Consider the following 22,824-nt stretch of genomic DNA (forward strand, 5'->3'; position numbering starts at 1 on the left):
TGCTTCACCTCTTGTACTTCATAAATCAACAAAATATGTAGTCTTTTCAGAGGTGCCTAAACTTGTGCTTCTTAAAGAATCCATTTACAAGGGCTGCATTGTTTGTGCTTAAACGTCGAGCAGCATTATTCAGCATCAGCTCTTCGGTTTAGTATTGATTTAGAGCGGTTTTCGTTAACCTTTCATGGTACTGGGATTGAAAAAAACCATGCGCTACACACAGTGTCTGTATCTTACTCGGGAGAAATGTTGTTTTCACAGCTTCTCTGCGGCAGCAGAGATGCACACGCAGTTTTATGTCAGAATTCATTTCTTAATCCAGCGCTGTATGTCACTCTGTTTTCCTTCTGCAGCCTCTTTTGGTTTGCACCATATCACACAAATGCACAGCAAAGTGGAAATGATATGTAATATTATGTGACATGGTGTAGTGTAACAATCTGGAGACAGATGCGTTGCTTGGAGGTAGTCCAGAGGCTCCCTCCTATAAGCACTAGTTTCCTTCTTCAAAACTCAAGAGTATTTAGAAGAGTAAGCTAACACGAACATGGGAACACATGACTGCATGCCAACCATTGATATTGTATATTGAGATATTACTGAATGTGAAATAGTTTTATAAAAAAAAAAAAATCTGTGAATCCTTAACTGGTTTATGGGGAGAAGGATTAGCAGAGACCTAAAGATTCACTCTGTAAAAAGAATGCCGCAGTCCCTACAGAGGAGTCGAACGTAGCTGCTGTGGTTGTGAGCTCTGAATCTTGTTGAGCACATTCAAACTGAGAGATGATTCAACCTTTTCACATATCTACTGTAGTCCCATCTGCCCAAGAAACGGAGCATCAGAATTCCCATCATCCTTTGAATCAGCTCTAGTTGGGGAATGCGACTTCACAAACTACAGTGGGTGAACACGAAATCGACGGCACATGCAAAAAAAATCAAACGAAATGCTTCTTCGGCGCCGATTCTCTGAAGCTGGTTAGACTCTGTCATCTAAGTTTTTCCTCACTTAGAAGACAGCATGTCATGAAGTGGAGCAATGTAACTCAGTAATTAAAGAGAAGCTGTATTGTAGGTTGTTTACATAAACACAATTCATGGCATGTCAATCACTTTTACATGAGAAAAACAATTAGTTTTAAAAAAGCCATGCAGCGATGTCACAGGCTGTTACAGTGAGTTCAAAGATAAATCAGGTTTTAGTAGAAACTCTGACCAAATTATGTTATGAAAAGGATGAAAATACAAGTAGACAAATAAAATAATGTCAGTTCAGGCAAAGGTTCAATACTATTGATTTGTTTTGTAGGTTCTAGGATGTGTACCTGTTTTGCACCTGTGGGAAGTGAACGCACAAAGCTTATTACAGGACATAAAATTCATCATGCATGCAACCAAATCAAGCAAGACACGATATGAAATAAGATATAGCTGAAATACTGTAGCCGTTCACTGAAGCAATTGGCAAATACAGCTCTTGCAGACAATAACAGAAGCATTTGCAGCTTTATTAATAATTGAGTAGCCAAACAGAGCTGAGGGCAGTTACAGAAGGGGGGGGGGTTGCTCTGAACCCCTTAGCCATCGCCAGGGGCTGCAGAAGAATATCCAAGGAGCTTCCGGATGGAGAAGAAAAGCAGTTTTGTGTCTGAGTTCTCTCTCTTGTGAAGAAAAGGAAGGAAGGAGGGGAAAAAAAACAAATATGGCAGCATGTAATTTTGAATGAGCGTGGGCAAATTAACATTTGAGTCCACGGTGTAAAATCAAGTAGATGGGGATGCTCAGATGGAATATAAGCGGGAGCATTATTGGATCAAGCATGTGTTCTGAATAAGTAAACTTAACATTGTAATTTAATACCATTGAAACTGTTGTGCTACACTTGTGAACATTGCATATGAAGTGAAGCCTGCATGCCAGAATCTATCCTAAACACCTCCTGATGAAAATAGAATTGGAGTGAGGAGGTGGTAGTATTTGAAAACAGGTCATCATCTAATAGCGTCAGAAAAAAATAATACATGTATTTCACCAAGCACATGCCTGTAATGTGTGGCAATAGTGCCATCTTTTGGTAGGGCTTGAGTGAGATGATGAATCGGACCTCTTGGTTTACACAGGATTACCACACCCTACAGCAGCTGGCATGTGCATGTATGAGATCTGTAAATGTGTTGTAAATGTGTTTGTTTTGCAGCCATCAATATAACCCGTACCAGGTTCAGTGGGAGTGATGAGTTTGGTTACACATCCTTTGTGGCTTATTCCTCCATCCCGAGCCTCAGTTTCTTCTATGAGTTCCAGCTGAAGTTCACACTTGCAAATAATTCATCTGCTGTCAGAGACAACCTGATGCTGTTTGCTGGACATAAAGGACAAGGTGAGTTCTATTCTGACGCCCATAGAGCAGTTTCAGATATTCTATACTGTCGGGTCAAAAGAAAAAATGAAACATTGAGACGTCTCCTTAGTTGGCTTTAAGTTGTCCAACTTTATTGAGTATTTTAAAAGAAGTGCCATTTTCCTCACATGCTGTGTATGATAATGTGCTTTCTAATGGATTTCCACATTCCTCTGAGATCCACTAATCAAGAGGGTTCCCAGAGGATTTTCTTTGCTGGCAGATTGTGAGACATTGATAATGAGTTTTCCCACAGTCTGGCAATTGCTTGATTTCCAGCTGATTTTTTTTTAAAAAATTTTTATTGTTCTTGACTTTCAAAAAGTCCCAATGCCGTGTTGACATTGCAAACATAAAATGAACATGTGAACCAAGCGTCCTAAAACTATTGAAGTTAACTGCATTAAACGGACTTTGAGGTGTAGGTGTACACAGCGATGCTGTGAGCAGCCGTCCGGTTAAATTAGGATTTCTTTTCAGTGAGGTCAGATAAAAGCGGAGGTAACTGCTGCGCCATTGTCAGTTACATATTTCATCAAAAGGAGGAACAAAATGAAACGCAACATCTCATAGATCTCTCTGCACTTGTTTTATCCTCAGAGAAAGTGCAGTTCATCAAGGTGGAGGCAAAACAATACGAGAGCCGTGTGGATAAAGAAACACTTGTCAGGAGAGTGAGTAGCTTTGTACAGATTGTACAAAGGCATGATTTAAAAATAGATGAAATACCAACAATTTGCAGAATAATTGCTTAAATCTTTGTCCACCACTATCAAGGAATAGCGGAGTTCTTTGCAACAATAGTAGCAGAGTTAATTACGCAGAATAAAACAAGCATGAAGAGAATGTGTTAGTGCTACAAGTACAAAATATGTTGGTCACGAATTTAGTTCTGAGAGCAGAACACATCTAAGGGTGCAGAGCACAAAATATTAAATATTCTGAGTCTGTTGAACTAACTGCTAACTGTCTGTATTTTCCAGGCAATGACGGTGATGACTTCCTTGTTTTGGGACTACGTAGCGGAAGGGTTGTACATAGATTCAACCTGGGATCAGGGATAGCAACTGTAGTTAGTGACAGGCTCGAGCCCTACATCAACATCCACTCTGTCACCTTTGGAAGGTCCAAGAAAGTAGGATGGCTGAAGGTGATTTGATGATTTTCTTCTTATATTTATTCTTAGAAAAAAATGTTTTGGTAAGTCAGTTAAATTTTTTGGGTCAGTAAAATTTTTCTAGAATTTAAACTCATTTTATACAATGTTATTTGATTTGATCCCTATTATTTTTTTTCCCCTTTTGCTTCTGCTGTTCCTCTAAGTTGGGACGGAGGGGCATCTGAGAGCTTCGGAGGAAAACTGTTGACAGGCTGGATGCATTAAGTTCAGCATAAACTTTAACATTAAGCAGGATGTGCACTTCCTGTTGTCGGCACTAAAAAGCCCATGCCAAAGGAGGATTTGTGTTTCCAACTATTCGGAATTAAATCTGTGCAAGAAAGCCAGCTGCTCGCAGGGCCAGTTTCACCCCTCCTTAAACAACAATGATGTTTTTTTTAGTTTTTTTTAAACAACAATGATGCAGCTTTTTTCTATTGAGGGCTGAATGATTGTCTTTCGGCTTTTAAAGATCTCCTACACGAAACAATCTGAGATAAAAACCGAACTAAACTCTCTCGCCTCTGTGGATTTAACGAGGTGTCACTGCTCAATGCTCAGCATTGATTCATTTCAGCAGATTGAATGAGACTCATCTCTGTTTTTTTTATGAATAACGTACAAGCACAAAAAGACACAATACATCATCTGTCTGTGTCGTGAAATATTACTGAAACGTGCCTGCGGGGATAAACAAACTGAATTCTACACCTACAGGGAATTTTAGAGAGAAAGATTTTTTTTTTTCTCTTTCCGCTCATGTACTTTAGATTTACTGGAGATATTTTTCTTCTCGGTGTCCGTTGGACAGGTCGATATAGTCGGGTTACGGTATGACTATTCTTGGATTACATCAGATTTCTTGTGCCAAGGGATCTTTTCAGTCCAGTTGTCGGGTAGAAGAGGACGTTTCTGACATGTGAGTGTGGTTGAAAAATCTGCAGGCAGTGAGTTTCTGTTAGGACAACAAGGGTCAAGATCTCTTACAACTCAGTGTCCTAAAGAACTCTGTTTAGTGGCAAAATTATTGGAGGATATTAACTACTGTGACGAATTAGTGGGCACAGACTGAATAACTGTGATAAGTCCAAGGTCGTGCATTTTGTCAGCTTTGGCAGATTGTTAAATAAATTGTGCTCCCACGCTCACGCCTGCAGATGCAAGACTCTGGCTTGAACATTGACGCTTCACTATGTCTTCCTCAGGTTGACGGTCAGCGCAACAGAACAGGATATTCTCCTGGACCTCTGGTGGGCCTCAATGTCTTTAACCAGCTGTTTGTAGGTGGATATAATGAGTACACCCCTGAACTACTGCCACTTGGCTCCAGGTTCCGTCATGGCTTTCAGGGTAAGACTGCTACGGCTTTATTCCAGCCAAACACTACTATCTGCAGTAGGAGCACTGGGGCTTAGAGTTGCTCCCAGGATCTCTGTGGTTTTTTTTTTTTTGTTGGGGGGGGTTTGGAAGCACAAGGGAAGGTGTGTAATAAAAAGGGATTTTTTTCAATCCCAGTACCATGAAAGGCTCGAACTGCGTATGAAGCCAGAACAGAGCTTTGAGGTTGATTGTATCTGCAGTCTGTAATTGCTTCATACCCAATACAGTGTGTTATGTGTAAATTCATTCCGCTGCTGATAAGTCACTTTAACAAGAGTGCTATCCAAATAATCTTTGTCATAATCAACATCATTTATGCCTTCTCCCAGGTGACCTCATGTAGAAATGGATTTTGGAGAGCATTCATTGTGCCTGCTAATGTGCAGAGCTGTGCAGCAAAATTGCCATAACTGTAATGATGGCAACGGTTATGAATGTCATTGTAACCATGTTCGGCAGTCTCTGCTCCACAGCAATGAGGCTTGTTATTATAAAATGTCATGGCGCATCCATTTGAGGTGAACAAAAGCTTTTTATTCATAAAGACTCGAGCGATTTGTGTGTTTGCTTATTAATTATCCCAAATTCATTTTTCTGCTCACCCAATAAACCTTCAAAAAATCAAATCAGCTACGCTAAAGCATCACTTTGAACATGGTGTATCAGACTGCCGCAGCCATCTGTACCGGTAAGCACTACCTGAGCAGGGCCACACTGGTGGAGCCGTAGCCCTTCTACTCAGGATGTAATGAGAACTCATGAGCGTCTAATCAGATCTGTGTGACCTTCCTCGAGCCCTAATCATGATGGCTGGCAGTGAACACACTGATAATGCACTTCAGTCCCAGTTATCAACAGATCCACACTCCCCTGTGGAAAGGTGGAAAATGAAGCCGTGTTGGCTGCTACGGGGCAAAAAATCAGTCACTCAATTGAAGCTGTTGATTAAATAAGCGGAAACTGGAGAGTTTGTGTTTATTGATCGTGTTTGATGAAATGCGTCCGATTTGCCGATTTCTTTGGTAGCTTCAAAGAATTCACTTTTAGGATTTTTAAAGATTGCTCCAACAACATGGTAGATTTCATTTGCTAGTTTTGAAAGAAAGTGTTGCCTGCACCCAACAAAAAAAAAAAAAGTTTTTCTCTGATGGGTATATTTACTAGATTATCTTTTCGAGTCTCTTGGTTCTCCCTTATGATGGGATGTGTGCACAGTTAAATCAAAATGAACCATCTTTTCCAATCTTGCATGTGAATCTGCTTAGCTATTTTTCTTTATTTTTTTACGGGTCTGTGTGTTTGCAGCACAACCATCACTTGGGTCTGCCAAGTAGACAGCATCATTCCATGAATATTCATGAATGAGCTTGACATTTCCCCTGCATCCTGTTTATGCCAATGACTAATGCAGCAGAGAGAAGGGAGTGTACATGTGCAGATGACTACGAAGGGTGTCTTCAGGCCTTATATTTATAGAAGGCCCTGTGCTCTGGAAGTGCAGGCCAAAGCAAATATTGTCTTGAATAAATTGAATTATGATAGCGGAGAGCAAATATGATGAGTGAGGTGCTGGATAACAGATGGTGGAAAAAAAATTGGACTAAAAAACTCGTGAGCGAAAGACACACTGGAGCTTTTATTCCATCAAATTCAAGAATTAGCATAACATTCAGACTGATGGGTTTAAGGTAATGAAACCCAGTGTAGTGATGCTTTAATAAGCAACCATAAACTACAGCCTTAACTCCAGTTGGGACATTGTGTAAAAATGTAAATAAAAACAGAATGTAGCAATTTGCTAATCTCATAAAACAGTATTTTATCCACTATAGGACATATAAAACATTTGGTTTGTTTTCTAAGAATAAGATATTGGTTTATGAGATTTGCAAGTCATTGCATTCTGTTTTTGTGTTTTTTGTTTTTTTTACACAGCATCTACAACATTTTTTGGATTTGGGGTTCCATGTTCACATGAGAGCTGGAAACAGTCTAGATCTTGGTCAGGTTTTCTTATTTACGCATTCGATCCACATATGAGGACAATTGGGAAAGAAATGTCTTGAAATTCTTTATCAGAGAAATGTCGCTCTGAAATTTGCGTTTGTCTTTTTCAAAGGGTGCATCTTCGATGTGCAGTTTCGGACTAGAAGAGACCGAAAGTTCCAGGCACTGGGGCAGCCTGCGGGTCATCCAGCCTTTGGACGCAGTGTGGGTCAATGTGGGGTCACCCCCTGTGTTCATGTTCAGTGCAGGAACGGCGGGACATGTGTGGACTCCGGCTCGTCTGTTTAGTAAGTGGAAAAAAAAACTTTGATTCGCGTTCTCCCTATTTGTCAGTAACGTATACAGGCCTAAATGTTGAGTGCAAACAACTCTGCGTGCATTCTTTCACGTGTTGTGACGAGACATCAATCAGTGCCTTTTTTAGAGTACAGCAAAACAGAATTGCAGCATTTACAAGCTTTACACCTTTCAACCGTTCCTGTCTGCAGTTGCCAGTGTCCATTTGGATGGAAGGGAGCCCTCTGTACTGAGACGGTGTCTGTGTGTGATGTCGAGCACAGCCCCCCTCCTCTGTGTGCCCACGGCTCCACCTGCATCCCTCTGCCGGTTGGATACTCCTGCCAGTGTCCCCTGGGGACTGCAGGACTCCACTGCGAAAAAGGTTACACCACAGAACCCTTCAACCCTAACTGTATCTTTATATTTGTCCTCTATTTATCTAAGAAGACGGGACCCTCACAATTCAATTATAGGACTCCTATATCGTTTTTCCTGTTCAGCTGTGGCCATCAGTGATCCATTCTTCAGCGCTAACCAGTCGTCATGGATGTCATTCTCACCCATGAGTATTAGACGCAGGACAGATGTGCAGCTGCAGTTCCAGCCATTATCACCGGATGGCGTCCTTGTCTACACTGCACAGCATCTCAGTGCCAGAGCAGGTGAGGACATTTAATCCCATATTTAGAGCCAGCTTTAATTCAATAAACAAAGCATGTGTAGTAGTGTATAACAAGCGGAATCGATGCCATCTCGATGCCATGCCAGCACAGCACAAATTATACACACCACTCACTGTTTGCTTATAGAGTACAGGATAAGTGAAAGTTCATGACTGAAACTTTGCTTTTAAATCTACATATTTATTAGAGGCTGTTTACTAGATGACAGAATGCTGTTTTGCCGATTCCATAAGTGCATTCATGAGGAAATCATTATAAATCATAACTGGTTCTTTGGCTTAGTTGACGGTTATTTTTTGATGAGCTCTTAAATTGACCTCAACGGCATCTATGTCAAATGTGAAAGTGTTTCCCCGAGTAGCAGCAGCAGCCTGCTTGTCCATTAAGTACCAAACTGCTCACAAATATCCGACATATTGAACTTAACAGTGGAGGAACAGAACCTTGCTCGGGTGAAAAGTAGCCAAATTAGCACTCTTTCAACAGTTCAGTCGTCCATGTCTTTTCTTTGTTTTGTCTTTGTCATGTCTACGCGTGTGTCTCATTTCAGTGACACAGATGTTCAAGGTTGAGCTGCTGTTGGGCAATTTAATGTGCAGCGGTGCATCAGATTTTATACACTATTATCATGGTATATATATATGTTGTGTTGCTGTCCTGTGGGACTCCTCTCCAAATAGGGAGCTTTTAATGAGCTCAAAGAAAGTAGAAAAGGCCAAAGTTCACACTAAAGAAATTTATTCTCTCCCACAGAAGACAAGCTCTTGAGGAACTGCTGGAAACATCTTGTTTGTTGTCTAAGCTTTTCTTCTTTCCTGACTCACATCACCATGACACACACACTGACACAGCGCCGGCCTTGCGGCTATTTTGGCACACCTCAAAGAAATTGAGCAGTTAGCTTGCTCTCTCTTACTACCTGATGTGAGTTGCTGCCTGAAGAAGAAGACATAAATGCTCACTTATACTTTTTTATTTTATTTGGAATTCTATTCAGTTACTGTAGGGAAATATATCTAATAATCATGTGCTTCACGTTGGTTTAGATCTATTAAAACCTTAATTTAGTATTTTAGCCTCAGTGAGTTCCTCCAAATATGTGTAATCCTGTGCTTCTTGTTTACTTGACTTAACAAAATAATTGGCTAGTTAAACTTTGATAAAGACTGGGGCACTCCGTTGCTTCTTCTCAACACATATAAAAAGATATAACGAGTCCAATTCTGCAGGCTGGACAGATGCAAGAATCTTAGATAGACAACGTCGCACACATTGAAGTTGATGAGAGATGCTGCACTGTACAATGTACAGTGCTTTTAATTCATGAAAGAATGACTGATCTTTTGCTTCATCAGTAAGAACATTTAGGCAACGAAAGGTATGAAAATTGGAATCTGAAAATAAGTAGCAACTAGCTGTTGCTAGCTGATGTAGTGGAGTAAAAAGTATTGAATTTATGTCCAATATGATGTGAAATAAAGTTTGAGTTGCACAAAATGGAGAAAGTTCCAGCTCGAATCTAATTATGTTTGCGTAGGAGCTCTTCCTGGATTCAGCATGGATTTGCTTTAGGTGCTCTCTGGACAGGATAGGTATGAACTTGAATGTGAGAAAACTCCAAGCTGATCTCTTTTAAAAACAAGTTTTCTGTTGTAATCATACCGACTAGTTAAACACTCGTGTGTTTCGGCTCACTAGCCTTCCTTTGGGAGTCAGTCTTTGCATGTTTGACTCCATTAGGAAGCCAAAACACATCAGTGTATTTATTGTCTTTATTGTTTTTCCTGAAGAGAGTGCCTTGAGGTTTTTTTTTTTTTCTCTCCTCATTTAAGTTCATGTGCCTTGAAATTTTGTTAGTATCAGTGCAGTATTTGAAAAATTAGTCCGACAAGCAGAAAAGGCAGCATTAATTCTCTCCGTCAGAGGTTTCATTCAGAGCATTATGATTGATACGCTCAGTTGTGATGAACATACATTTCAGTTGTATTAATAATGTACAGAAACTGTTAATCAACAGACATAGCTGTAACCAGCTTTATTGGACCCATCTTCCACCAAAGAGGCACTAGATAAATTAAAGTGTGTAAGAAGAAAAAATACTAATTGATTATTTGTTTTTCCATTTCTTTGCTCCAGGAGATTTCTTCTGTCTCTCCTTGTCATCTGGTTTTGTCCAGTTGCGATACAACCTTGGGGATGGCACCCACGTCCTGCAGTCGGTAGAGAAAGTAACCTTTCGTGGCAGGACCTGGCACACGGTGAAGGCTGGCCGAACGGGCCACCGAGGCTTCCTCAGTCTTGATGACAGGGAGGTTAGAGAGAACGTGACGCAAGGAATGACCACTCTCGACGTTGCTACAGACATCTTTGTCGGAGGCGTGTCCACTCTGAGCTTAGTCTCCCCAGATGCAACAGAAGGGGAGCCAATGAGCTTCACTGGTGGCCTGAGAGAACTTCTAATCAATGATCAAGAACTTGAGCTAACAGAGACGGGAGCTGTTAGTGGAGCAAACGTTGGGGACTGGGATGGGACAGCCTGCGGGTACAAGGTGTGCCAAAATGGAGGTCGCTGCAGGGCAATAGGGAGTGACTCATTTGCATGTATATGCCCACCTTTATGGACTGGCTCTGTGTGTAACCAGTCTGTAAGCTGTTTAAACCACCTCTGCAGACATGGCTCCCTTTGTGCACCATCTCCCGACACCTCTTACAGCTGCATATGCCCTTTAGGATGGGGAGGGACATACTGTGACACAGAAATATCCACGGACACTTTTGGGTTTGTTGGAAACTCTTTTGTCAAATACAGGGACCCAAGATTCAATATACGAAATTTAAAGTACACACAGGTTTTTTTCAGCGTCCATGCGAACTCCAGTGATGGTTTGATCATGTGGATGGGAAAGGCTGAGCACGAAGATGACGACTACCTCGCAGTTGGACTCGAGAGGGGCCATCTGAAGATCGCAGTCAATCTTGGCGAGAGACTTTGCCTTCCGTTCACTTTAAAAAATCTCACTCTGTGCTGCAACAAATGGCTTAACGTGTCCTTATCTCTCAACGGCACAATCATTCAGGTGTTCCTGAACAGCGAGAGGATCCTTTTTGAAGACGTGGACCCATTTGAGCGATTCGTAGCTCTCAACTACAGAGGTCTGGTTTACTTCGGAGGGTTCGAATTACACAGAAACGTGTCAGTTGTCACCTCTGGCATGTTTTCAAAGGGCTTTGAAGGAAGTCTCAGAAATGTTTATTTGTTCGGGGACACAAAACCGGTGCTATTTCTTAAAGGTAGTGAGGGTTTTAGTATTTATAAGGGTGATGACTAATAAGTAAAAAGCTGAAAATGACTCCCAAAGTTGATGTTTTATGACAACCTAGAAACTTACCTATAGGTACCATTGTATAGTATTTGGGAGTATTCAGGTTTCAGTATATATTGGGACACTGTTTTTTCTTTTAATCGCAGTGATGATGCTTTCTTTTTATGATCCAGCTGCCCTTAATCAATAAAGACCGAGGGTTTTGTTTGAAATAAGAACTTTAAACTGGTGATGTTTATCAACATATATTCTTTTTAATAGCAATAGTTGAGTGTTTTGTCACATTCACGTCACATCGGTAAAGACGTGAACATATTGCAAAAAGGTCTGTACGAAGTATCTCAAAAAACTGTCCTTCCCCTCCAACTCCTCCGCTCTTGCGAAGAACTTTGCCGTCTAAAATGACTAAAACAGCAAAATTCAGCTTTAATGCATTTACAAAAAAAAAATAAAATAAAATACAAGACATTTTGTATAATCAACGATAAAAATAATTAAAAAAAAGAATTAGTTTAATTATCAACTGTACATAAACACAGTGCAAAGGCACACTTCATCTCTAAAGTATATTACAAGCCAAAATGTACATACTTTCTTAACATAAAGTTTATAAAATATCTTGGCAATTTAAAAGAAATTAAAATGGGGGGGGGGAAACCAACACGAAGCTGCTGTTTGGATCTGTTCTTAGTTAAATATTTTCTGTGTTACATTCAAGTCAAAAACCTCAGCCAAATTTCAAACTTTCACCTAATGGTCCACACCGTTTGTGAGCTGGAGACCCGGTCGCTGGAAGTCAGAACAGCAGCTCAATATGAACAGCATATATACATTAAAAACGGTTCAAACATGGAGCCTTGCTTGGTCTGAATAAAAACTGACTAATGATATTCATAATTCCACTGAAATGATATCAATTTGGCTGTTCTGTCAATAACATTAAAAAAAACCTCCTACATGGCATACAGATGCAGAATGGGGCGGGAGACCCCGCCAACAACTCCACCAGCATCCGGTATATTAAGAGTGGTGTGAACGAACCATGGAACTAACAAGTCTTTAAGAGCCCCGACGCTCTCTTGAAGGGCATTTAAAAAAAGAAGACGATTATTAGATTATGACGAACTGTCTTTTGAACTTCGCCGTCCGTTCTCATAATCAGAGTCTCTTCTATGCCTGTGTCTGTCCTTATGACGGCTGCTGTAATCGTCACTGTGGTGCCTCTCTTTCCTCCTCTCACTGTGACGGTCGTCCGGGTGTCCGTGGTGCCTGCTTCTCTCCCTGTACTTTTCCTCCCTGTCGTGGTGGCGGCTCTTTTTACCGTGATGGAACTCCCGGTGGTGACTGTGCCTCCCGTGGTGATCTCTTTCTTCGGAGTTCCGCGGCCTCTCCCATGGGTCGCTGTAACACTCGTCTGGACGTTTATAGTCTTTGGCTAGGGATGGGAGTGGGCCAGATGGCTCCGAGTGACCCTCGGCTTTCGGCATACTACAATTTTGATCCTCTGCGTCGGGGGTGGACAGAGTGTTAGGGAGCGGGGCCACTGTGTAATCGTAGCTGCCAGGTGCCTGAGGATGCTGCTGCGAGGGAAAAGGTGCTGCACTGTTGTTTGCTGGGACAATGGGTGCCTTTACAGAGTCATGCTGGGAATCGGAGGCTTCTGTGTTACATGTAATTTGAGTTCCTTGGACTTGAGGAGGGTGAAGTGTTTGAGTTGATATAGCACCAGGTTGACTTATGCCAGGGTCATTCTTTTTACTGAGAAATGACTGATAAGCAGTTTGGTTTTGTTCTTCAAGCTTGTGCCTGGCCTGAGAGAGCTGTAAATATCCTTGGTGAAAAGGTAACAGTATTTCCTTTCTGGCGCTGCTCAACACAAGAACCGGTTTAGTATCTGAAGAGTCTGGGAGGCTGGCTTTATCCTTTTGTAGCACCATTGTTTTATCTTCAGTCGCAGTGGAATATGCTGAAGATTTTTTCAGTATTCCACTTAAAGGAGCTTTTGAGCTATTTGTGTGATCTGAAGCAGCCTGGGATTCTGACTGTAACAAAGAATTCCCTTCAGATGCTCCTTTTTCGGTTTCAGACAAAAGGCCAGCGGAGCTTTTGTTTGTCGACGCAGCACTGCCAGTTTCAGCACCACTCGATGCTGCCGACAGGCTTGCCAGGAACGCTTCAGTCGATACATCTGGGGGCTTATCTTTCAGTGTGACCGATGCGTGATGCACCGCTACCGCAGCATCTTTTCCCAGGGAGTTTTTTGAAGCAGATGCATCAGCTGGGCTGGATAGCTCCGACTCCACTTTAACAGCTTTTGCTTCTTTTTTCTTGATGACAAAACGAGGGAAAGCAGCTGTCGGACTTTTCGAGTTACCCGTTGGTGCATCCGCGCTCTTCGGGGTGCAATGTCCTGTTGTCGCGGGTTTATCTCCAAAATCTGGCAGAGGCGGTAATTCTCCTCCCCAGCCCACCAACACGCCTGGAAGAAAGCGAAGTGGTTTTTGTGGTTCCTGATTGCCGGGCTCCTCTGTCGCAGATGGTTCTTCATAAGACTCGGCAACTGGCTCATCTTCAGTAGTGTCGAGTGGTTTGTTTGTCTCCTTTTTGTGCGTAGGTGTCAAAGTAGACAGGAACAATTTCTCATCTTCTTCAGGTGTTGTGGTAACCTTTGTAGAATTGGTAACTGGCTTAATTTCAGGAACAATCCTTGCCGATTCATTCATGTCCACAGGGAGAAAGTCCCTTTTTGGTCTCTGGCGAATAATGAGTCCAAGGAGAAGGTTGGCACGGTTGTTTTCTAAACCTGTCAAGTTAAAAATAAATAAATAAATTATTAAGTCAGAGAGCTCCGAGATGCTTCATACGATCTACTGAAAGCAAATAATTATCACAGAGAAAAAAGGGCTACCCCTCAGGTTACCTGGCCCGTCAAAGGGAACTAGCTGATGGGGAACTTTTTCCGTGGCACCCAAAGGAACAAGATACATGTCCTTCACTTGTTTTAGGTTGTTGGACACCACCCCAAAACGCCTACGACTGCTGAAGTAGGCGTAAAGAAGAGTGTAGGAGATCTCGTCTTCTTCTGTCTCAGGGGAGAAGCGAACCAGGCACACCTCCTTTAGTAAAACAAAAAAAGAGCACGTGTCAGTAAAATCTGCAGTGAACTCTGGAAGTTGAATGAGTGCTCGACTCTTCCAGGTTTGATCATATTCACAAGAAACAAAAACGCTGCCAAAAACTCACTTTTGTTCCAGTTGCTCGAATCTTTTCCAAGTAGTCCCACACAGTCTGAGGACTGATTCTCCCACCAACCTGGATGCTGTCTGGAAGTTCCTGTTCAGGGAGAAAGAGAGGGAAAAAAAATGAGTCTGTAGCATCTGTCAGCTTGTGGAACATTTTTTTGTTTTCCCCTTGTAAGAAGTTATCTTTTCATTTGTCAATAAATAATGATTTTCAACCACACAGTAATAGCTGTAACTCTTAAGCTCTTTCTGTCTATGATCCTGGTACCTTAGTCACATGTTATAACTGCTATACAAAGAATAGCCTCTGTTTATCTTAGTAAAGCACACACGGCTCCAAACGCAGGTTTTGTTTACAGCTGTCTTTGCCAAGGATCCGTTAATGACAACATTTACTGTCTACAATACTTAGCAACAGTCATTCAAATGTTTTTTTTCTTTACCTCAGTCAAGTTGTCCAAAATGCCTGAGACGGGGAAAGCTTTTGTAACAAGTTTTGCTACAGCGTGCATATGAATAAATCCCCGCCACAGGCATTTCAAATTGGAAAGGAAAACGGCCTCTTCATCTCTGCCGGTGACATGATCCGCCCTGCGACAAACATATAAAAAAAAAAAAGCAAATTAAAAAAAAAAATTTTTTAAAAGTGTTGCAGGAGAGTCACACAGACTTTCTGGCAAATCAGAATACCTTGCTTCAAAGCCGGGCTGGGCGTTTCGGAAGCTCTCCTCTAACACTGCGAGGTGCAGGTCATCGTCCACTGCAGGCGGCGTTGTGCTCTTTGTCTCTTCCGTTTTGACCGACTGCCTCCGAACCACTGTGGTGGCGACTTTGACCACTTTTGTTTGCGCTTCTTCCACGGGGGGTGCCATGCGACCTAATACAAGAACATAAAAGGCGGCATGGGTTCGTAAGAGGCCTTTAAAGAGACACGGGGGGGCTTCTTCACTAAGAGTCGGGGCTTACCGGTGCAAATTTTACAGTGGAGGTCGAACAGGTGAGACTTGTGCTGGCTCGTGGTGTCCCTCTCGGTCTTGATGTTCTCCGCTTTCTTCTCTGGGGTTTTCGGAGGTTCTGCTGAGACTTCGGTCACTTTGGGAGGAGACTCGGGCTTAAAAACAGGAGAAATAGAGAAGTTCATGTAGTCTCCCTAAGACACTCTTCCTTATTATCTTCATTGAGCAGGAGAATATTTGTTCTCAATCTTACCTCTGTGGGCTCCGGTGCCTTCACTGGTTCCTGGCTCTCAATTTCAATTTCACCTTTGTGTGTGATTTTGGTGATGGGTCTTCTCTCCACCTCTCTCTGCTCTTTTTCAATCATCTCAATTGTCTGTAAGAATCAGAAATGTATTACTTTTTGAAGGGCAACTCAGATTGTCACGTTCCAAATTACAGCCCTCCTGAGAGGGGAAAAAACACAGAAATAAAAATGTGGCAGTTATTCGTTAACTTGCGAGCTGCCACTATGAATCGCAATATCTCAAACCACAAAGGCTTAAAAGTATTTATAGTTTTTATGCGATCAGTGGTGAGCACAACAAAAACATTAAAAAAAATAATTCACAGGTATTCCATTAAGGTGTATTCTAGGATCGGAAGAATGTCCAATTAAACACTCAATTGAGTTTTTAATTTGCACTGAGCTGATGAGAGTCAGCAGAGTCTGATTAGGCCATTGAAGCTAATCAATCAGGCAGCCTGGGATTGTTTGGGGGAGGGGGCTGCCTCCTCCATTAATGGTTTTTTTACAGGATATTTTAAATTTCTAGTGGCAACTGGCGCATTTCACGAGAGCTTTGAACATCACTTGCATGTCTGTTTTCTCTCTGTCGCCAGGCAGCCAACTCTTTAGAGGCCAGCTCCTCAGGACTCATGCGAATTAGATGACTGGGAGAAATTTCCCCTTTGAGAACCCTCTTAAATAGGACCTGTGGAGAAACACACAGAAACCCAGCAAACAAAACTGTTACAGTAAAGCTGCGAATATTTGGATCGGGCTTGATATGAAGAGATACCTACATTGTTTTTTGTATCTTTGAGGTTAAACATTAAGCTTCTGTATTTGTTCTTGTATTTGTTGTCAGTGTCTTTATACAGATGAAACAGCTCTCTCTCCGTCTTCTTGGCAAGTTCAGAGGCCCTCTCCACTGAGATGTTCAAATCGGACTCCTTCAACCTAAAATGGAGAAAGCATCACATGTTTAGCCTTGCAGCCCTTTTTTTTTTTGAAAGAATGCAGTTTATAGTATTTTCCACGCAACCATTAATACTGACCTCTGTATGAGAATTTCTTTCAGAGAATCACGCACATTTCGTCTGATTGCCTCCACGGACACGGGTTTCTTTGAAGCCAAAGATGGAGCCTTACTTTTAGTCTCATGTTTTGCATGAATACCTGTGAGGATGGAACAAAAATAACTACTGAGCGGATGAGGAAATTCTATAGTCATAATATAACGGAACACATAACTTCAGCCACCGCCCAGTATCTAAGACGGGACAATGAGCGATTAGATTTAAACCAATAAAAAGAAAAGCAGGCAAATGATGGATGAAACAGAAAAGATTTGCAGCTATTTCAAGGGGCACACTTTCCTTTTGTCCCCCCCACTCCCCCAAATGTTCTTCCTGTTCACTGTGCCACATTTGACCATAAACTCACGCCTGTCAGCAGCCATCGGGCAGCCGCAGCAGAACTACATTTGGTTTCTAAGGACTTGAAAAGGGAAGCTCATCGACTTTTTATGCGGCTGTATGAATACAAAATGGATTTGGATGCATTTGTGATGAAATACATTAGGTCTCCTCTGAAGTGGTTGTATTGAAAATGGCGAGTATATAAATAAACTTGTGTGTTAAAATGAAACGGTGTGCTGCAGATTCGTTACATGCGACTCATCTTTAGAGCCTTGCTTACATTAATGTGAGGATACTGAATCGTGAAACCAGACTGGCACCACCAAAAGACAGAAACAAACTTATTTTCACCTTCACAGCTGGTAAAGGTACCTGTTTTATGGCCTTGTTCTTTGACATCTGTAGAATGCCCCCTTTCTGGATCCTGTTAAAGAAAACAAACAGAGTGCACGAGGCATGTTATTCATTTAACAAACATTCAGAACAAGAACAATTAAAACAACTCTCCAGCCAAAAAAAACAATTTCAGTGGAGCTCTGATGTCATGTGATTTTCATGTGCACACCTCCAGTTCAGCCAGAGAAAAAGCAAAAAGAGAACAAACCATTGCAAAGTGGTAACACTGTCAATGGTTAATATCAGAGGATGAATTAGCTGGGGGAACAAATAACAGTGTATTCTTTGTGAAAGATTGAAACGCATCTGACGTACAGCCGAACATTTATTAGGAATTCCTGAAGCCCCACTTACGTTCCTTACTGGTCTGACTCCACCTGAGGTGAGTATCTGGGAGGATCCTGGACGGTGCTTGGAAGGCAGCTTGTGTTCCTGAACCTCAGTCTTTTCGTGAACTTCGGGCTTGATGACAACCGGGGGCTCAGGCTCCACCTTCTTGCTCTCCTCCTCGCAGCATTTCAAGCACACATACATCTGGTCCTCCTCCTCCATTTCCCGTACTTTGGCCAGATCGAGGCCAACGCAGTCACCGTGGAACCAGTCGTCACAGCGGCCACATCCGACCATGAACCTAGACAAAGAATGGCCATTATAAAAAGTGTGTTAGGCTTGAGTGTTTTATAGACAGAAACATATCATAAGTATATACATTTTGCAAAATGGCTGCCATCTAAGCTTTAATATTGTACAGTATTTCTATAGGCTTAAGTGCAGAGTAAGACTCACATGTTATTGTGGTGCTTTTTGCAGAGGCCACAACAGTTGTTTCCATCCCAAACGCACTCGCTGTTAGCAGGTTGCTCCTCAGCAGTTTCTTTCTTGACAGCGGGAGCGTTGTCCGGAACAAAGAGCTGTGGCTCCTCCACGGAGATGCTTCGTGTATTTTTGCTTTTCTGTTTTTGGAGAACCTTGTCTGGCTTTTTCAGTTTGAATTTTTCCTGCCCTGCCTCTTGAGGGATCTTTAAAGAATTACTAGGATGACTGTGTGCCTGGTGAGCAGGTTCAACTTTAGAGCCGTGATGAGGATTATTTTGTTTGGTTGGTCCCTGCTGATCGCAAGCACGGTTGCCAGGAGACGGAACCCTCTTTGCCGCAGAGCTTGGTGTACTTGGTGATTTTGGCTTCACTTTAACGTCCCCTGTAACATGCACCTTTTGTACTTTGGCAGCAGGCTCACTTTGAGTGTTTTCTGCAGGCCTTTTCAAGGGTGAAACATCTTGTTTATCCTTCAGTGGTTTCATTTTGTGCAGGTCTCCTCTATGGATAACTTTAGCTGGCTTGTTTTGGGATACTTTATGGTCCTTAATCACGTTGCTTTGTTTACATGAAACTAAGTCCTTGCTCTTGTTCGATGTCACTCCTTGTTTAGACTTAAGCAGTGTTTTGGCTGCAGTTTGTTGCTTTTCTTTGCCATCAGTCTTATTACTAACAGTAGCTGAGGTATCCTTACTGCTTTGTGAATGTTGGACACAGTCTTTTCCTTTACTGACTGGCTTTTGTTGTTCTGAAACAATCTGATCATCGTGTTTTGCCTCTTGCGTACAGGGGCTCTCCATTAATGTCCCATTGGAGGTCTGCACATCATTAGGGTTCACATATGGGCCCAGCCCAAGGGCTGCATCATCAGCAGAGCTCTTCTCGGTTACATCCATCTCTGCCGCGTTGTCTGGTATGGGATTTTCTACATTGACAGCCTCATCTGGCAAGATGGCTAAACCAACATCGCCACCATAAGAAAAACTGTTGTCAAAGCCTTCCGCCTGGTTTGTATCAACACTATGCGTGTAAGAAGGTCCTGGAAGCAACTCAATCTTAAATCCTCCGATTGTGACCGTAAGTCGTCTCAGTACAACTGAAGGGTTCAGCCACAAACCAGCATCGAGATCATTTACGTTAATACGCCCGCCCAGAATCAGTTCTTTCTTCAGCTGCCCACCTTTAACGCCTTTCTCAATAAGAAATGACCTGCTCAGCCGGTTGGCTGGTCTCCTTCCCGGTCGTCCTCGGATTAAACTGTTGGTGGACATGTTGGGCCGTTGGTCGCCTGTATATTCTGTTCAGTAAATGCAGAAAAAAAAAAGAACAGTCTTTAACACCACAATATGAGTTCATTTAAATATCGGGGCTGTCAAGTGAGGAAAAACTTGCCGTCAATTGCAAACTAATTACACGTTTGTTTCTTTTGTAATCGGCTGAAATTCGACTCGCATATATTGCATATAAATATACTATCATTACTAGGCAAGCGCATCCCTTTAAGAATCGGGGCGAGCTGTTTTTTTACATACACACCTGCGATATTAAAGGCTCAATATACTCAAGTGTTAGCTAAGTGTTAAGAAGTGTAGAGATTTCTTCTTCCTGACTTGTATTGCGATGGTCAAACTCTGCTGTGGTACATTACCACCGCCAGCTAAAATGTAGCGTGGACCTGTTAAATGCATTCACTTGCTCTGGCACTATTTTAAGAGCATTAAAATTAAATACAGCTCATCGATAGTGTGGTAACATCGACAGCCCCAATGAATATTAAATTAACACCCACTTACTGTATTCTAAACTGTCTGAACGTTTATTCTGCTTTCCAATGAGTCGCTTAACTTGTGAAGTCTCTGCAGTTCTCAGTTCAGTGGAGAGGCCTGCCTGTGCTGCACCACTATCTGGACCTTCAAAAGCCAAAAAAAAAAACCCAAAACAAGTTGTTTCCTTTTGTGACAAAGCAGGGTGACAGTAATCTACAACCAAGCGATCTGAAAAAATAGTAGTCGAAGATTAATAAGAACCTTTAGTGTGATTGGCACATTTAAAATAAAATGTATTCATTTTGATGATAAAAAGTTAAACAATATAAAATAAAATAAAACCGAAAGGTCTTTTAAATGCAACATTTGATACAACTGTGTTTCAGAGCACACAGCTGTTAACAATGTGGATTTCCCCAGCTTGCCTCAGCACGAGGAGACTCGCCGAGTAAGTTAAAAATAAACCGAGCAATGCCAGCACACAAAAGCTGAACAAATAAATAATATCAGTAAGCTATTACTGGATATCCAAAGATTTTCCAACATTTTTTTTTTCCCCAGTCAACTGCTATGGCTAGTTAGCTTTTATTCACAAATTAACACACCTCTACACCCGGGCATTTTTGCTCACTCTTTTGTTGATGGACATACTTGCCGAACCAGCGATCTGAATAGCAGGGTCTTCATTGTCCAGCAGAGTGCTTGCACATCCAAACATGGGATCTTTGTCGCTGAGCATGTTCTTCAGTGAATCTTCTGGGCCGAGTCCTGTCCCAAATTCATTAGTGGCTTCACATTCCAAATTCTGACCTATTACAAGGGTGTCATCCAGCTGGTCACTTGGTATTAAATGATTAAAGGTGTCCACAATATCCATGAATGCTCCTGCCTTCCTGAATGAAAACAACACATACAGAATGGTGTAAAAGCATATCAGATAACCCAGTTTTTATGCAAGAAAGCTGGTCATACTGCTTCAAAGTAGTGATCATGAGGAGGGGGGGGGGGGGTGAGAGAGTGAACGTTTGGTCAATTCAAACTCGTCTTCTGGGTTGCCTCCATCTGTTGGTTGGCTGTCCTGCTACGTTAAACCAACGTCGCTAACATCTTGACCATTTCCGTTGGGTGGTTCGTGTTTACAAAGCCGAAATTGATAGCACGCGTCGAATTATTTTGGGAATGTTTCGACAAGTAAACTACTTCGGTAGCGAATTTGGAAAATAGGCTAAAGGGGAAGGTGGTAGAATCTCGTCTATGATGTATATGAATCAAGTGCCGCAACGAACAGTGTAAAACAAGCACAAATTAGCTGAACAAATCAAATTAAACAAAAAAAAACACATCAGGAGTCTGGTGGTACGATGCTTCTCTCTGTGGGTGCCCGTGTAATATCCACTCATATAACTTAACACCAGAGAGGCAGCGTTCTTTTAGAAAAGGTTTTGCCAAAGAGGTGTTAGCTAGCTAACTAGCATGCTAACGTTGCAGGATCGCTAACAACAATCCGCTGCAGAACGCCATCATGTATGGTAGCATACGAACGGTAACTTATTGAGGAACTTACCACACAATTTAAAGCGCTCTTTTACACTGCATCATCGCTATTAAAAATCAAATTTGTAGCCACGATTATACGTGTCAAGAATTGTAAACATGTCCCTACACATAAGTAAATATTTAGCGAGACAATTCGATGCTAACTATGTGAGATGGGCTAGCTACGTGGTTTCAGCACAGGCCCTGGATACCAAGTTTGTTTGTGGCCCGAGTGCTGCTAACGGGCGTTAGGTGCGGACACCCACGTGCATATGTTCCCACACTTGCAGATAAGACCTTTAAAAACATTTGTAAGCCCATGTATAGAACTCTCACCTTTATCTAATGGCGATTCTTTTGCCCACTCGTGTAAGGTTACATACTAGCACAACTGCTCCAAGTAACTTCCTCTAACTCGGCCGTCATTCGTCCCGCTGCTGCAAAGCCCCTGACAGGCGGCGCTGCTTGTCACGTGGTTTCTGTTTATGGATAACATAGCTGATACTACAACTATAACACAGATTTACGGCGTCTTTTCCACTTTAAAGAGCAAACCGCGTTGATAATACATCTTTTCAAACCCATGCGGCACGTTTAAAAGAAGATAAGTCGCATTCAAATGACTTAATGTTACAGTTTAGGCTAGAAAAAAAGTATAACACAAAAAAAAACACACACACACGTTTGCTTGAAAACACTTAAAAAGCATGCTCTAGTATGGTGGTCCTTATGGGTAGAAGAACAAGAAACCCTAAAACTCATTTCACAAAACAAAAGATTTCTTAAATTAGTTGCTCATTCCAGTTGTTCTTCTCGCCATTGCCCCTTATTCCTGTTACAGTCAACAAGGATTTCCACATCTATCACTACTAGTGCTGTCTACTATGCTCTTCTACAAGTCTGATTATTTGACCAGGAGCCACAGTCATGTGAAAAAGACAGTACAACCTCTTTCAATTCTTTTGAAAATTCTCTTTCAATTATTTTCGGGAAATAGTTTAAAGAAGAACAATAATCTGGTCTTTACCGGGTATTAAAGTAAGAAACGTACAGATTAACAACAGTACATATCCCACCACATCAATATCTTTATAATAAAAATTGAGCCAAAATTCAGAAACAATAAATGAAATGCAAGAACCTTTTTCTTCTTAAGAGGGAACGTAGCAGCCCAGTTCTGCCAATCAATTGCAC

The 22,824-nt window shown here is 41.8% G+C and overlaps 2 protein-coding genes across 6 annotated transcripts in view; one reads left to right on the forward strand and one right to left on the reverse strand.

The window, feature by feature from the left end:
* The window catches only part of eys (eyes shut homolog), a 178,648-nt gene extending 161,322 nt beyond the window's left edge, over window positions 1–17,326 (forward strand). The window contains exons 44-50 of the mRNA XM_075477841.1: window positions 2,201–2,383; window positions 3,388–3,554; window positions 4,769–4,913; window positions 7,063–7,237; window positions 7,439–7,611; window positions 7,730–7,891; window positions 10,049–17,326. Of these exons, the coding sequence (XP_075333956.1) occupies window positions 2,201–2,383; window positions 3,388–3,554; window positions 4,769–4,913; window positions 7,063–7,237; window positions 7,439–7,611; window positions 7,730–7,891; window positions 10,049–11,241 (2,198 nt within the window). The 3' untranslated portion in view covers window positions 11,242–17,326. The remainder of the gene's footprint in view (window positions 1–2,200; window positions 2,384–3,387; window positions 3,555–4,768; window positions 4,914–7,062; window positions 7,238–7,438; window positions 7,612–7,729; window positions 7,892–10,048) is intronic.
* Window positions 11,730–22,073, reverse strand: phf3 (PHD finger protein 3). 5 transcript variants are annotated; one of them, XM_075477792.1, is made up of 16 exons: window positions 21,967–22,073; window positions 20,746–20,983; window positions 20,122–20,238; window positions 18,299–19,625; window positions 17,867–18,143; window positions 17,489–17,540; window positions 16,754–16,874; window positions 16,499–16,655; window positions 16,291–16,407; window positions 15,687–15,809; window positions 15,444–15,588; window positions 15,168–15,354; window positions 14,921–15,068; window positions 14,479–14,568; window positions 14,156–14,351; window positions 11,730–14,038 (listed from the first exon to the last, which is right to left on the reverse strand). In XM_075477792.1, the coding sequence occupies exons 2-16, from the start codon at window positions 20,969–20,971 to the stop codon at window positions 12,351–12,353; spliced, it is 4,971 nt and encodes a 1,656-aa protein (XP_075333907.1). In that variant the 5' UTR covers window positions 20,972–20,983; window positions 21,967–22,073; the 3' UTR covers window positions 11,730–12,350. The 5 variants fall into 5 exon arrangements, with proteins under 5 accessions (XP_075333907.1, XP_075333899.1, XP_075333915.1 ...); XM_075477784.1 differs by having other exon boundaries at window positions 20,746–20,987; XM_075477800.1 differs by lacking the exon at window positions 20,122–20,238 and having other exon boundaries at window positions 20,746–20,987.
* Between the last annotated feature and the right edge of the window lie 751 nt (window positions 22,074–22,824).

This window comes from Odontesthes bonariensis, chromosome 2, assembly GCF_027942865.1.
Source record: "Odontesthes bonariensis isolate fOdoBon6 chromosome 2, fOdoBon6.hap1, whole genome shotgun sequence".
Taxonomy (NCBI): domain Eukaryota; kingdom Metazoa; phylum Chordata; class Actinopteri; order Atheriniformes; family Atherinopsidae; genus Odontesthes; species Odontesthes bonariensis.

What these genes read in the sequence shown, in the direction of transcription:
- phf3 (XM_075477792.1), bottom strand. Translation starts at nt 20,971, where the DNA reads ATGGATATTGTGGACACCTTTAATCATTTAATACCAAGTGACCAGCTG. An exon ending in TCAAAGATACAAAAAACAAT is followed by an intron (nt 16,408 to 16,498) that starts GTAGGTATCTCT and finishes GTTTCTCCACAG; the next exon opens with GTCCTATTTAAGAGGGTTCT. An exon ending in TTTTGGACAACTTGACTGAG is followed by an intron (nt 14,569 to 14,920) that starts GTAAAGAAAAAA and finishes CTCCCTGAACAG; the next exon opens with GAACTTCCAGACAGCATCCA.